This window comes from Crinia signifera, chromosome 1, assembly GCF_055691185.1.
Source record: "Crinia signifera chromosome 1, ASM5569118v1, whole genome shotgun sequence".
NCBI lineage: Eukaryota > Metazoa > Chordata > Amphibia > Anura > Myobatrachidae > Crinia > Crinia signifera.
Window position 1 is genome coordinate 31253379 of NC_139217.1, and position 17506 is coordinate 31270884.

At 48.6% G+C, this 17506-nt stretch overlaps 1 protein-coding gene across 1 annotated transcript in view; it reads right to left on the reverse strand.

Moving 5' to 3' along the window:
• The window catches only part of ATRN (attractin), a 154614-nt gene extending 138396 nt beyond the window's left edge, over positions 1-16218 (reverse strand). The window contains exon 1 of the mRNA XM_083185472.1: positions 15888-16218. Within this exon, the coding sequence (XP_083041598.1) occupies positions 15888-16063 (176 nt within the window). The 5' untranslated portion in view covers positions 16064-16218. The remainder of the gene's footprint in view (positions 1-15887) is intronic.
• Between the last annotated feature and the right edge of the window lie 1288 nt (positions 16219-17506).

Consider the following 17506-nt stretch of genomic DNA (forward strand, 5'->3'; position numbering starts at 1 on the left):
AAATGGGCAAGTAATGATATTGCTCTTAGCAACCAAACTAGAAGGAGGGTTAGGGTTCGGGTAATATCTATAAAATGCTGGGGGATGGGGGGTCTGAGGCAGGAGAGACATCACATGACTAATAGGCTATATCAGATGGTATCACAAACACTAATTACAAGCAGCAAGATAAAATTAACAAACCACAAATTACTAGATATATGGAAGCAAGCAGCAAGCAACAACCAACCACACACACAGAACCTTAGGGCACAAATATTAATAATCACATCTATTGTGTCTCCGTTGTGCAGTAGAAGCATCCAAAAATCGCATCACAATATGTGATAATAGCACCCAAACCATATCACAGTTCACCCGCAGGGACGAGGGCACTGAAAGGATGTGCTCGGAGTAATGTGACCACATCAGCCGTCCACTCAATCCTGTACCAGGACTACTGAGCATCCTCAGCTGGCGTTTGTGAAACACCCAACTCCGCCTACAGTGCATATGTTACAGTATAGGCACCGGGGCAAAATAGTGATCATCAGAAAAATTATAGAAAACTCAATTGCGCCCCTGCGTCCAGCGAGCTTTATGGGGTGCCGCCGAAAGGGGCTATGGTCCCAAACACACAACCACAGACTTTTATGGCTGCGTTAGACAGACACTGAACCTGCCAAATTTCAATGATTTGACAGATGGATGCACCAGGTGGGTATTAGAGGTACGTCCCAGACCTTTCACATCCCTATGTACACAAAGGATGGCGTTTGGGCAAATACAGGTGACTACCAACAGACAATCCTGCGTCCAGAATTAAACTTCATTGCACCTCTGTTAAACATGAAACATAAATAGTTTCCATGAAGCAGAACTTTCACACCACCAATTACCAATACACACACACACACACCCTTAACGAGACCCTTTATGCCAAAATATTTTATTTAATTAAAGTTCCTCGTGTATTCTGTTGCAACCGACTTCACTTACAATGAAATAATCTTGATAATTATTGTGGTTACATTATGATTTTAGGCATGACAATACAGTTAGATACACCATTCCGGAGCATGATAAAAGCACAGGTAAGAGACCGCATAAAACACATTTCCTATTGAAAAAAGGACAGATTACAAGGATTCAATTGCTTTGATCACGATGCTAATTAACGGGCACAAACAATGACTGTGGGCACATTTCTGCTGGAACCCTGATGAGGTTGCAAGAAATAATGTGATTTGGACAGCTGATTGGGGCAATATACCCCTTTCAGACAGAAAAAAAGACCCGGGAATTTCCCTGCTCTTGACGTGTCGACCCGGGTTTTTCTTCTGTCTGAAAGGGTCAACACGGGTCTAAAGTTCCGGGACTTTAGACCCAGGTATTTACCTGGGTTTTTCCCGGGTCTGTATTCCAAAAACCCGGGTTTTTGGGATTATTACACATTGTTAGGCATTGATTGGCTCTCCTGGTGGGGTGCTGGCTGATTGGCTGGGAGGGCATGGCAATGGAGCTGGCCTCTGAGGTCATTAGGGAGCTGAAAAAAGGATAGCATGGCCCACTGGTAAAAGCAAGAGGTGAGAGCTGCTGGCAGTGAGAGAGGAGGAGGATATCGGCAAACAGATGACTGGGACAGTCAAAGATGCCACAGTGTACTCAAACATTGCAAATATACTGACAGCCATGCGAGGTAACATGTACCTACCAGTATATAAAAACAATAAAACTTGTTTACAACATATCCTTGTGGCATGCCATGGTTAATGCAATACAGTGATCAGTCACCACCCACTTTTGATGACCTCATCTCTGTGTGCCTTTAAAACTGTCCTTTTCTTATGACACACAGAGTTTTGCAGTAAAAATCCGGCTTCTGTGTGAAAGGGGTCGACACGGGAAATACCCGGGTTTTTGCTCCTGTGTGAAAGGGGGTCAGTTGCCTAGTTGTACCCGGGTTTTTGTATCCGGGAAATACCTGGGTTTTTGGGATTTTTCTGTCTGAAAGGGGTATAACCAGGACTTTAGACAGTTTTAGCTCCTTTATACTACTATACCCAGATTACATGTATTAGTGAGCGACGGGCATGATTACACTGGGAAAAAAAAATTGAGTATATTTTAATGACTATTTTCTGATTCTCTAAACATAACCAAAGCCTTTGTAAAAAAGGGGCAAAAGCAACCTTTTAAAAAATAAACAAGGATCATTACAATCATACATACAGTTGCAAGAAAATGCATGTGAACCCTTTGGAATAACCTGGATTTCTGCATAAATTCTCATAAAATGTGTGATCTGATCTACTGTAAGTCACACCAATAGATAAACACAGTCTGCTTATAGCACACAAACAATTATATGTTCCCATGTTTTTATTGAACACACCATGTAAACATTCACAGTGCAGGGTGGACAAGGTATGTTCACATACCTTGTCCACATATTAGCCCAGGTTCACCCCTGGGCTAATGACTTCTCCAAGAGGTAATTGGAGTCCAATCAATGAGACGAGATTGGAGGTGTTGGTTAAAGCTGCCCTGCCTGATAAAAAACACACACACACCAGTTTTGAGTTTGCTATTCTCAAGAAGCATTGCCTGATGTGAACCATGACTCGCACAAAAGAGCTATCAGTAGATTTTCTATTAAGAATTGTTGACTTGTATAAAGCTGGAAAGGGTTACAAAAGTATCTCTAAAAGCCTTGATGTTCAACAGTCCATGGTAAGACAAATTGTCTATAAACGAAGTAAGTTCAGCATTGTTGCTACTCTCCCTCGGAGTGGCCGTCCTGTAATGATGACTGCAGGAGCATAGCGCAGAATGCTCACTGAGGTGTAGAAGAATCCTAGAGTGTCAGCTAAAGACTTGAGGTGTGTACACACGGCAGGATATGCCGTGAGATGCGAGTGCATCGGGACTCGCATCTCATGGCATGCTAGAGGGGCACAATTTACACTATATAGTGCAGAGGAAGTCACTAAAGTCCACAAAAAACATAGTTGCAAGTTTGAAGCTTGCAATAGAGCACCTGGATGTTCCACATCACTACCGGCAAAATATTCTGTGGAGAGATGAAACTAAAGTTGAGTTGTTTGGAAGGAATACACATCACATTGGCCCATTCTGATTAAGTGGGACGGTTGCGTATTTTGGACGGGCACCGAGTGTTCTTAACCACACCTATCGTAAGGATCGCTCACACCGTCCGAATGTGGTAGGACGCCAAACAAATGGACAGCGAGTGGATGTTTCATGTGCACACCCACTCCCTGGCCTGTGCGAACCTCCCCCATCCTCCGATGGTCGCCAACCGTCGAATGATGGACCAAGCGGTCAGGCAGCCACGAGTGCTCCAGACCACCGGGACAGTTATCAGTGTGAAAGCAGGGATATGGGTGGGCAGCTGACATTCAGCTATGTCAGCTGTCCGCCCCCCACACGTGCGTCACTGCCGGATTACCATATGCACGCCCATCGTTTTCATGGAAACTCCTATGAAACGCGGGCCTTACGCATATGGTAATGAGCCCAAACAGCCCTTCACGCCCCTCTCCACCCCCTGCTCGGATGGTTCCGTACGATCGTTTTCCGCACAGAATTCACGCTGTGTTCGGACGTGCGAGGCGTTCGCACATGCGCAGAAACACCTCTGCACATGCCCAAACACAAAACATCGGGCGTCCGTCCGCACACGCAGCCGTCCAACTCAATCAGAATGAGGGCCTATGTGTGGAGAAAATAAAGCACAGCACAACAACATCAAAACCTCATCCCAACTGTGAAGTATGGTGGAGGGGGCATCATTCTTTGGGACTGCTTTGCTGCCTCAGGGCCTGGACAGATTGCTATCATCGACGGAAAAATGAATTCCCAAAGTTTATCAAGACATAGGTTGAACTCGATGGACTAACATCTTTTTTCAGCCTTAATTACTATGTTACTATTTTTTCAGGAGAACTTAAGGCCATCTGTCCACCCATTGAAGCCCAACAGAAGAAGGGTGATGCAACTGGACAACGACCCAAAGCACAGATCAACAACAGAATGGCTTCAACAGAAGAAAATATGCCTTCTGGATTGGCCCAGTCAGAGTCCTGACCTCAACCCGATGGAGATGGTGTGGCATGACCTCAAGAGAGCGATTCACACCAGACATCCCAAGGGTATTGCTGAACTGAACAGAATCCTCTTCTTAATTCAGTAGGGAATTTCTTTTCCTCGAGCCTCAGTACATGCCCACGTGTCCTAAGTACAGGCCTGTTAGTGACCAATCATCTCCCAGTTCCATATGATTCCCAATCCTGCGGACACTTTGCGGCGCCTTATAAATAAACGTACTACTACTACTACTACTGTATGTGAACATACTAATCATATCACTTCTCAGCCTCCGTTTTTCCAGTGAAAACATATTCAGCCTGGTTACCCTATCTTTGTATTCTAGTGATTCAAGACCTTTTACTAGCTTAGTCGCCCTTCTCTGTACCTGTTCCAATTCATTTATGTCCTTTTTAAGGTGCGGTGCCCAGAACTGATCACAATATTCCAAGTGTGGTCTCACCAATGCCTTGTAAAGAGGCACGATCACATTGGCATCCCTTGAATCCATGCCAGTGTCAGGTTTGCTTTTGCTGCTGCACTTGAGCAGTGCGCACTATTACCCAATTTTACATGTATCATGACCCCCAAGTCCTCCTCTACAGCAGAATTCCCTATAATAACTCCATTTAGCCTATAAGTAGCTTGTTCATTTTTGATCCCATAATGAATTACTTTACATTTTTCAACATTAAACTGCATTTTCCACCTTTCCAGTTTAAGTCACTTTGTAGTGTTTCCACATCCTCTCCTGAGTTAAATTTCCTTACTCAACTTCGCGTCGTCCGCAAATATTGCAATTTTACTCACTATGTCACTTTCAATATCATTAATGAATATATTAAACAAGGTATCAAGGGCAATACAATTAGGGTATGTTGTGGGATTATATTTGGGGCTAATACGAGAGTCCATACAAATCACAGAAGAAATATGAAAAAAATATATATACATACACACACACACACTTGTCATTTGTTTTTATTTTGTTTTTGCAAATAAAAGTAATTAAAATTCATCACAAAAGTTTGTTTAAATTTTTACGTACAATTAAAGCTATGAAAATAGGGGAAATATCTTAAAATCTGAACTAAAAATCAAACTTTCGGGTACAACTATTTTTGCTTTAGTTAGTAACGTGGAAGAAATAAAAATCAGATGTGCAGAACCCAGACTCAAAATTTACCGATGTAATTAATGGGTGCCCAAAACCTGGGAAACTGCTCGGTGGGGCGGCCGTTAATTATCGCAGCACATAAGATATAAATATAAGATAACACAAGGAGGGAAAGGGAGGTACCAGGTGCATGGCACAGTATGGTTACTAACAGGATGGATGCACGTTATTTAAACCAGTAGTTCCTAAACTGGGCGCCGTGTCTCCCTGGGTGTGGGATATTGGATCGACCACTAAAGGTCAATAGGGCTTAAATCGACGAATGAAAAAGGTTGACATGCCTAAGGTCGACAGGGTTGGAAGGTTGATAGTCAAAAGATCTACACGATCTTCGCACGCTTTATTTCTCGCAAATGTCAACATGGACACCATCAAAGTGTACTGAGATGCAGGTTGGTGGTCAAGAACCGCATCAAATTATTTATGGGCGAATCATATGCAAAAACCAGTCCTGGTGGTTTGCAATTGATCTATATGGACAAACAGATGCGCAGCCCTATCTACCACAGAACCTGCCCTAAGCCAGGTATGGCCGTACTATGGCCCTCCAGCTGTTGTGAAACTACAAGTCCCATCATGCCTTGAAACTAGGCATGCTGGGATGTGTAGTTTCACAACAGCTGGAGGGCCACAGTTTGGCCATGCCTGGCATAAGAGGACTGGTAAGAGCCGGCCACGACAGATCTATGTCTAGATAGACCACGCTATGGTCAACCACCCTTATTGCAACCTGTGCCAATCCGAAAGAAAATAAGGCAAAGGGGCGACCTATAGTAAGTACATAAACTACACCAAGCGCAAATGAGGGTTGGGAGCAAGATGCACTACAGTAACCAGCAGGTCCGTCACCCCACACCCCGGGGTTCAGCACCCAGCAGGGTACGCTGTTGATATACACCTTGTTCTGTGGGTTATAGCAATAGGTCTCATACTATGTTTTCTGATAAACACATAGCACTGTCAAGAGACGACTCTCCCTGCGCAATACTGCAACAGGGAAAGTCATAAACAGGCTAAGTGCGTAATAAACTGGTCAATGTCCACAGCAGCTGCACCCTAGTGTACGACTGATAAACAAGAAAATGAAGACAACTAAATGCCATTATGATTTCACTTTCACAGCCAGAAGCTGAACGTTCCCCTGGAAGAGGTGAAAAAGGCGTCTAAGTCCCTCCCCCTGTGCACTAGGGTTACCAATGGGGATGCCTCTCTCTCTAGGTGGCCTCACACCTATGCCTGAATATGGTAAAGAAGAGAGGTATCCCCTTTCGGCATCACAAGTGGGGAAAGGAAGTGGAATGGTGTGTCCCTTATTAGGGGTACTGTTCCTCTTCTCCAAGTAAGCCAGTATGGGGGTTACCACAATGACCACTTTACAAGATTATCCCTGTTTAACTGCCACGTTCCACTCTGTGTATTTCATCTGGTGTTCATATAGGGAATGTGAAAGAGAAGATACATATAGTGCAATACATCCTCTTTACTAGCACACAATATACAGAAATAAAGGGTGGTGAAAGGCAAACTGTGGAGAAATGACGGTGTGTAATTACCAGATGTATACGAGAACTCCATCTATAGAGATTCTCATACAAAGCATGGATAAAGGGGATAGTCCTGGGCCTGTCTGGAATCAGGACAGGAAACTTCCCCCGTTCTGGCAATCAGGCCTCCTGCTCCACAGGTTCCTTCACTCCCGGTAACACCAGCGCAGTTCAGTCGCTAACTGCAATTTTTTTCACCGCACCTGCTACCAGCCGGGCCACCACGCACCAGTCTTCACCTGCTTCCAGCCGGCCCACCACGCACCAGTCTTCACCTGCTACCAGCCGGGCCATCACGCACCAGTCATCACCTGCTACCAGCCGGCCCATCACGCACCAATCACCACCTGCTACCAGCCGGGCCATCACGCACCAGTCTTCACCTGCTACCAGCCGGCCCATCACGCACCAGTCTTCACCTGCTACCAGCCGGCCCATCACGCACCAGTCTTCACCTGCTACCAGCCGGCCCATCACGCACCAGTCTTCACCTGCTACCAGCCGGCCCATCACGCACCAGTCATCACCTGCTACCAGCCGGCCCATCACGCACCAGTCTTCACCTGCTACCAGCCGGCCCATCACGCACCAGTCATCACCTGCTACCAGCCGGCCCATCACGCACCAGTCATCACCTGCTACCAGCCGGCCCATCACGCACCAGTCTTCACCTGCTACCAGCCGGCCCATCACGCACCAGTCTTCACCTGCTACCAGCCGGCCCATCACGCACCAGTCTTCACCTGCTACCAGCCGGCCCATCACGCACCAGTCATCACCTGCTACCAGCCGGGCCATCGCGCACCAGTCTTCACCTGCTACCAGCCGGGCCATCACGCACCAGTCTTCACCTGCAACCAGCCGGGCCATCACGCACCAGTCTTCACCTGCAACCAGCCGGCCCATCACGCACCAGTCTTCACCTGCAACCAGCCGGCCCATCACGCACCAGTCTTCACCTGCTACCAGCCGGGCCATCACGCACCAGTCTTCACCTGCAACCAGCCGGCCCATCACGCACCAGTCTTCACCTGCTACCAGCCGGCCCATCACGCACCAGTCATCACCTGCTTCCAGCCGGGCCATCACGCACCAGTCTTCACCTGCTACCAGCCGGGCCATCACGCACCAGTCTTCACCTGCTACCAGCCGGCCCATCACGCACCAGTCTTCACCTGCTACCAGCCGGGCCATCACGCACCAGTCTTCACCTGCTACCAGCCGGCCCATCACGCACCAGTCTTCACCTGCTACCAGCCGGCCCATCACGCACCAGTCTTCACCTGCTATTAGCCGGGCCATCGCGCACCAGTCTTCACCTGCTACCAGCTGGGCCATCACGCACCTGTCATCACCTGCTACCAGCCGGCCCATCACGCACCAGTCTTCACCTGCTACCAGCCGGCCCATCACGCACCAGTCTTCACCTGCTTCCAGCCAGCCCATCACGCACCAGTCTTCACCTGCTTCCAGCCAGCCCATCACGCACCAGTCTTCACCTGCTTCCAGCCAGCCCATCACGCACCAGTCATCACCTGCTACCAGCCGGCCCATCACGCACCAGTCATCACCTGCTTCCAGCCGGCCCATCACGCACCAGTCATCACCTGCTACCAGCCGGCCCATCACGCACCAGTCATCACCTGCTTCCAGCCAGCCCATCACGCACCAGTCTTCACCTGCTACCAGCTGGTTACTATACACACAATCTCCTACAAGATATGGGTCACGGGGTCATACACTAAAGGTCGATAGGGTGTAGGTCGATGCCTGAAATAGCAGTGTTCCCGCTAGGCTGTTATAGCGGGGTGCTGCGCCCTGCCTGATTTTTAAAGGGCAAAATCCGCCCTGCCCCTCTAGCAGCACCCCGCTAAAAGGTGTGGACCTTCAGTATGCCGACCTTAATGGAGTCGACCTAGTGACCATTTCTCCCCCTTCTACCCGCCAGCACATTAGGTAGAGATGGCTTCTAGATCAGTTATAAGCAAAGTGTCACTAACAATATGGCTGCCTCCAATATACACAGGCAAAAATACCCATCTCCAATGAGGACAAACGTGCATTAACATATTTCATCTGCACTACAAGGCAGCCACGTACTCACTGTACGCAGGACGCTGACAGCATGCCGGCAGGACGGAGCATGTGACAGCCACAGACACTTGTGGGACTTCCCTTACCACCAGCTCCCCCACACGCGGCACAGGCGGAAGCTGTACATAGCTCCCTATACATAGTATTGAATACATACCCTCCAACTGTACCGATTTAGCCGGTACAGTACCGTTTTTTAATGGTGTGTACCGGCTAAATCTAAGTGCACTGAATTTTGATAGGCGGCTCCTCCGAATCTGGGAATTGTAGTTGTCTTCTGTTACACTGCCGGCTGCTCTTTAGGGAGTGTGAGTGGCCTGCCAAGACTACATTTCCCGGGTTGCTCTGCAGGGGGACTCAGCCGGACGGCCGTCCTGCCCTTGCTTACTGATTTCTCCATGGAACCCCTGCACATTGTCTCCGTTCCCAGGGAAGGACAAAGCAAGTGCACGCCACAGAGCACAGGCGCCGCCGGTACAGGATTTGAGCTGGTAGGCGGCTGAGGAGGCACTCCAGGGCCAAATGGGCTCTAATAGAAGATGTTATGTGTTGGCAAATTTAATTTTTCAGCACTAAAAGGGAAACACCATAGAAAACCAGATGTGTTAGGCCATAAACAAGAATACACCTGGTCTCGTGTCTCAGTATATTCCCCAGCTCGGAGCAATATCTGTGTCTCTCACCCACAGGCACTGCCTACTCTCGAGCAGGGTTACAGGACCACTGCGTATTATACACCATGTAAGGGCGTATGTCAGGGTTGGCTGGTTTAAACCAAAAGTTTTTTGTTTTTATTTAATATGCTGTGACTACAGACAACGCAGTGACTTAAAAAAAAAATGGAATCCCTGGAATTATTCCACATTCTTGTTTCTTGTGGTCTTCACTTAAGAAAGCTGAACCAATGCAGTAAATCACATGCACACACAACAAAGATATCGGGAGGTGAATCCGATAAGAGAGGTGTTAAGTCTGCCTAGCATCAAGCAGTGTTAACACTCACAATCTTGAAGATTTAAGCTGGGTTCACACTAATACCCCTTTCACACTTGCAAAAATATCCCGGGTTTTTGCACATGAATGCGCATCAACCCGGGATTTAGTTCAGTGTGAAAGGGTCTTGAAAGAATATCCCGGGATTGCTACCCAGCTCCTGACCTGGGTAGATTCCGGAATCGACCCAGGATGCTGTCAGTGTGAATGGTCCCATATCCAGGATTGGGTACACGGGACTTTAAAAAAAGCTGCTGATTGGAGCTTTCTTGGGCTCACAAATGCTAATGTCATATTTCAGAGCCCTGAGTCCATTTCTAATGACATGGATATGTATTTGCAGGGATTTCCCGGGATCAGTGTGAATGGGGCTGTCCCGGGTCGATCCCAGGTCTGAGTGCAGTGTGAAAGGGTACATTCCCGGGAACACATTCCCGGGTAGAGTCCCGGGAACACATTCCCGGGTATGACCCGGCTCTGCGAGTGTGAAAGGGGTATTACTCGATCCCCCGTCTGATCGGGTAAACGCTCCCGATAACCAGGCTGTGTGTTTATCGCGCCGTGACCCACTTTGATCTCTGTGAGGTGGGGGAAGCAGCTATTTCTGTGGGGATCACGAAGTCGCATGTGCAGCATATAAGATGCGACCTCCTGAACCCGACCGATGCAGGAGCATTAGAAGATGTTTAATCAGAATCAGTTTATTGCCAGGTGTACCAATACAAAAGCATAATACACAGGACTTTGTTTCTGATAAATACCAGCCATTGCAAAACATGCAGTTCCTTACATCAGACACAATAAACAGTACACAACATACTTTACGCGACTTAGGTAAGAGGCAATTATAGATACATGATTATATGATCTGGACGGGGTGCGGGTTACGGTAATGAGGAATTGACTAGGATAGCTGCCTGGGGGAAAAAGCTGTTCCTGTGTCTAGTAGTCCTTGTAGGCCTTAGGCTGTAACGTCTGCCAGACAGTAGCCTCCTGAATATCGGTTGACGCTTCTGCATACGCACGATTGTATAGGTGTGTACCCTGCTTAAAAGACCACGACACATTAATCAAAGCTTGATGCTGGGCAGATTTATCACCTCTTATAAAAGATTCACCTCCTTATATCTTATTTGGGTGTGTGACTTTTTGCATTGGTTTGGATTGTTAATGTTAGAAAGCAATAAAACATGGCTGATCAAGGTTTCTAATACAGTTAGTACATAGCAATGTTTCACAGTATAACAAAATGGATTAAATTTTTTTCACAAAAACGTTAATGCAAAAAAAAAAAATTGGTTTAACAAAAAAGCATTTTTTTTCCCCCAAAACTGTTTTTTACCCAACCCTGGCGTATGTACACTGTACACCTGTGTTACACATTTCCTGTATCTTCCGAGTGAGCCGGGTACAGACAGTACAAACGGCACCTTCGTAAAACACACCCAAACAAAATACCACAGGCACACAGTACAAATCATGAGCAGGATTCCGATTAGATGAAAAGCAGGTAAAACCCCTAACCCACTGACAAATATTCCCCGTGTTACTGCCCATCAATGCACAACAACCTGGGATATTGGTCAGCGTGAAAGGGTCCTGAAAGAGTGTCCCAGGTCTAGTGTTCCAGTCTTTCAACCAGGGTCTTGACCAGGATTGGACCCGGGACGATCGCAGTGCAAATGTGTAACCCGGGTTGACGCGACCTGGGTTCCGTTCGCTGTACTGTAAAGGCGCCCAGGGGCACTGCCTCCCGATTAAGGTCAGGCGGGTTGGGGTGTGAAAGGGGTATAACATTGTGTCTGGAACAAACCCCCCCCCCCCCCAGCCACATCTAAAGCTACATACACACACACTATTATTTTAATCTATTAACAGTTTCTTATATAGCGCACACAAATTCCACAGCGCTTTACAGAGAATATTTGATCAGTCCCTGCCCCAGTGGAGCTTACAATCTATATTCCCTACCACATGTACACGCACAAATTCTAGGGTCAATTTGTTGGGAGCCAATTAACCTACCAGTATATTGTGGGAGTAAACCGGAGTACCCGTAGGAAAAACCACACAAGTACATGGAGAATATACAAACTCTGCACAGTTAGGGCCATGGTGGGAATAGAACCCATGACCTCAGTGCTGTGAGGCAGTAATGCTAACCATTACACCATCCGTACTGCCCCGTATATATAACACATGGTGGGGATAGAACCCATGACCTCAGCGCTGTGAGGCAGTAATGCTAACCATTACACCATCCGTACTGCCCCGTATATATAACACATGGTGGGGATAGAACCCATGACCTCAGCGCTGTGAGGCAGTAATGCTAACCATTACACCATCCGTACTGCCCCGTATATATAACACATGGTGGGGATAGAACCCATGACCTCAGCGCTGTGAGGCAGTAATGCTAACCGTTACACCATCCGTACTGCCCCGTATATAAAACACATGGTGGGAATAGAACCCATGACCTCAGTGCTGTGAGGCAGTAATGCTAACCATTACACCATCCGTACTGCCCCGTATATATAACACATGGTGGGGATAGAACCCAGGACCTCAGCGCTGTGAGGCAGTAATGCTAACCGTTACACCATCCGTACTGCCCCGTATATATAACACATGGTGGGGATAGAACCCATGACCTCAGTGCTGTGAGGCAGTAATGCTAACCGTTACACCATCCGTACTGCCCCGTATATATAACACACGGTGGGGATAGAACCCATGACCTCAGTGCTGTGAGGCAGTAATGTAACCATTACACCATCCGTACTGCCCCGTATATATAACACACGGTGGGGATAGAACCCATGACCTCAGTGCTGTGAGGCAGTAATGCTAACCATTACACCATCCGTACTGCCCCGTATATATAACACATGGTGGGGATAGAACCTATGACCTCAGTGCTGTGAGGCAGTAATGCTAACCATTACACCATCCGTACTGCCCCGTATATATATAACACATGGTGGGGATAGAATGCTAACCGTTACACCATCCGTACTGCCCCGTATATATAACACATGGTGGGGATAGAACCCATGACCTCAGCGCTGTGAGGCAGTAATGCTAACCATTACACCATCCGTACTGCCCCGTATATATAACACATGGTGGGGATAGAACCCATGACCTCAGCGCTGTGAGGCAGTAATGCTAACCATTACACCATCCGTACTGCCCCGTATATATAACACATGGTGGGGATAGAACCCATGACCTCAGCGCTGTGAGGCAGTAATGCTAACCATTACACCATCCGTACTGCCCCGTATATATAACACACGGTGGGGATAGAACCCATGACCTCAGCGCTGTGAGGCAGTAATGCTAACCGTTACACCATCCGTACTGCCCCGTATATATAACACACGGTGGGGATAGAACCCATGACCTCAGTGCTGTGAGGCAGTAATGTAACCATTACACCATCCGTACTGCCCCGTATATATAACACACGGTGGGGATAGAACCCATGACCTCAGTGCTGTGAGGCAGTAATGCTAACCATTACACCATCCGTACTGCCCCGTATATATAACACATGGTGGGGATAGAACCCATGACCTCAGTGCTGTGAGGCAGTAATGCTAACCATTACACCATCCGTACTGCCCCGTATATATATAACACATGGTGGGGATAGAACCCATGACCTCAGTGCTGTGAGGCAGTAATGCTAACCATTACACCATCCGTACTGCCCCGTATATATATAACACATGGTGGGGATAGAACCCATGACCTCAGTGCTGTGAGGCAGTAATGCTAACCATTACACCATCCGTACTGCCCCGTATATATAACACATGGTGGGGATAGAACCCATGACCTCAGTGCTGTGAGGCAGTAATGCTAACCATTACACCATCCGTACTGCCCCGTATATATAACACATGGTGGGGATAGAACCCATGACCTCAGCGCTGTGAGGCAGTAATGCTAACCATTACACCATCCGTACTGCCCCGTATATATAACACATGGTGGGGATAGAACCCATGACCTCAGCGCTGTGAGGCAGTAATGCTAACCATTACACCATCCGTACTGCCCCGTATATATAACACATGGTGGGGATAGAACCCATGACCTCAGCGCTGTGAGGCAGTAATGCTAACCGTTACACCATCCGTACTGCCCCGTATATAAAACACATGGTGGGAATAGAACCCATGACCTCAGTGCTGTGAGGCAGTAATGCTAACCATTACACCATCCGTACTGCCCCGTATATATAACACATGGTGGGGATAGAACCCATGACCTCAGTGCTGTGAGGCAGTAATGCTAACCATTACACCATCCATACTGCCCCGTATATATAACACATGGTGGGGATAGAACCCATGACCTCAGTGCTGTGAGGCAGTAATGCTAACCGTTACACCATCCGTACTGCCCCGTATATATAACACACGGTGGGAATAGAACCCATGACCTCAGTGCTGTGAGGCAGTAATGTAACCATTACACCATCCGTACTGCCCCGTATATATAACACATGGTGGGGATAGAACCCATGACCTCAGTGCTGTGAGGTAGTAATGCTAACCATTAAAACACATGGTGGGGATAGAACCCATGACCTCAGTGCTGTGAGGCAGTAATGTAACCATTACACCGTCCGTACTAGACGATATAGTTCAGGAAAAACAATATTGTCAACTATTCCCTGCTAAACGAACGATATACATCGACATCTTCAGCTACCCTTCTGAACCTGCAGTCATTGATTGATTTGCATGTACAGATGAGGGGGAGGGGGTGCTAACGAGTGCACATAGTTAAACATATAAAGCGTAGACACACTAAGCGATAATAAAAACAATATTGCTCAGAAGGGCAATAATGAGGGATGCTTTTGCTAAGCGTGCACTTCACATCAAAGTATTTCCCACTTGCAAATCTGAATGAGGCCCCACGTGTGTATGCACACACAGCACAATATAATGCCTTGTTTGACAGATGCAGCAATATACATACTGTAACGGTAACAATTCGTGTTCACATCCCCCTGCACTGTACAAAATCCATGCAGTTCTCCTTTGGTGCCTGGGGTGTCACTATCTGCTGAAATACAGACCACACTGTGCTAGAAGCACCACAGCAGACAGTGACACCCACTGCAGATTTTGAAAGAAGCAGGGTGCTAGACCACGCTGCCCGGATCCCCGCACTGGCCAGGTACCAGGGGAGGTCGACGACCGGTGTGGTGTCCAAAATACCGATTCAGACCTGTTCACACTGCAGAGATATATATATATATATATATATATATATATATATATATATATACATATACATATACATACATACATACATACATACACACACGCACACACACCACCAATATGACACAAAGCGACTAAACAGTATATCCCCACCCCCCTCACCACCACCCCCAGCAGGACACACAGTATGTATATAAATATATATATACCCCCTGGCAGGGCACACTGTATACATATATACCGCCTAGCAGGGCACACTATACATATATACCCCCTAGCAGGGCACACTGTATACATATATACCCCCTAGCAGGGCACACTGTATACATATATACCCCCTAGCAGGGCACACTGTATACATATATACCCCCTGGCAGGGCACACTGTATACATATATACCCCCTGGCAGGGCACAGTGTATACATATATACCCCCTGGCAGGGCACACTGTATACATATATACCCCCTGGCAGGGCACAGTGTATACATATATACCCCCTAGCAGGGCACACTGTATACATATATACCCCCTAGCAGGGCACACTGTATACATATATACCCCCTGGCAGGGCACACTGTATACATATATACCGCCTAGCAGGGCACACTGTATACATATATACCCCCTGGCAGGGCACACTGTATACATATATACCCCCTGGCAGGGCACTGTATACATATATACACCCAGGCAGGGCACACAGTGGCATTGCAGAGCACCCCCCTACCCGTACTCACAGGAAGCGGCCCCCGCAGTGCTGGCACTGCTCTCCGGTCCAGCCCGGGTCACACACACACTGGCCGGTAGCCGCCGCACAGACCCCGTTGATACACGGCTTCTCGCACTCCTTTCCCCCGAGCCCCGAGGAGAGATGACACAGCAGCAGTAGCAGCAGGAGGCCCGCGGCCGGCATGTCTCTATCAGTCTCTGCCCGTGTTCTGCTTCCACACAGCGGCCGCCGTCACCGCTGGAGCCCGGACTGCTGCAGCCAGACACACAGGCCTGAGCGGGGGGCGTGGCCTGCCGCTACCATCTGCAGGGACACCCCTGCTAGAGGCCGCTACATGGTCTGCCCCGTCTCCATGGCGACGTTGTAATCTATGTGACTGCCCCGCCTCCCAACTACACCGTGATCCCACTATACTGTCGTCTCCCTGCCTATATCCCTCCGCCATGAGTTATACACCCGCTCACCCCTGTTTCCCTCATCCAAGTGTTATACACCCTCCCGCCTCCTGTATCCCTCCGCCATGTGTTATATACGCGCTCACCTTTCACTCTCCATCCTCCTGTATCCGTATCCCTGCGTTACACCCGCTCTCAATCCCTCCTATATCCCTGCGTTACACCCGCTCTCCATCCTCCCGTATCCCTGCGTTACACCCGCTCTCCATCCTCCTGTATCCCTGCGTTACACCCGCTCTCAATCCCTCCTATATCCCTGCGTTACACCCGCTCTCCATCCTCCCGTATCCCTGCGTTACACCCGCTCTCCATCCTCCTGTATCCCTGCGTTACACCCGCTCTCCATCCTCCTGTATCCCTGCGTTACACCCACTCTCCATCCTCCCGTATCCCTGCGTTACACCCGCTCTCCATCCTCCCGTATCCCTGCGTTACACCCGCTCTCCATCCCTCCCATATCCCTGCGTTACACCCGCTCTCCATCCTCCCGTATCCCTGCGTTACACCCGCTCTCCATCCTCCCGTATCCGTGCGTTACACCCGCTCTCCATCCTCCTGTATCCCTGCGTTACACCCGCTCTCCATCCCTCCCGTATCCCTGCGTTACACCCGCTCTCCATCCTCCTGTATCCCTGCGTTACAACCGCTCTCCATCCTCCTGTATCCCTGCGTTACACCCGCTCTCCATCCCTCCCGTATCCCTGCGTTACACCCGCTCTCCATCCTCCCGTATCCGTGCGTTACACCCGCTCTCCATCCTCCTGTATCCCTGCGTTACACCCGCTCTCCATCCCTCCCGTATCCCTGCGTTACACCCGCTCTCCATCCCTCTTGTATCCCTGCGTTACACCCGCTCTCCATCCCTCCTGTATCCCTGCGTTACACCCGCTCTCCATCCCTCTTGTATCCCTGCGTTACACCCGCTCTCCATCCCTCTTGTATCCCTGCGTTACACCCACTCTCCATCCTCCTGTATCCCTGCGTTACACCCGCTCTCCATCCTCCTGTATCCCTGCGTTACACCCGCTCTCCATCCTCCTGTATCCCTGCGTTACACCCGCTCTCCATCCCTCCTGTATCCCTGCGTTACACCCGCTCTCCATCCTCCCGTATACCTGCGTTACACCCGCTCTCCATCCTCCTATATCCGTGCGTTACACCCTCTCTCCAT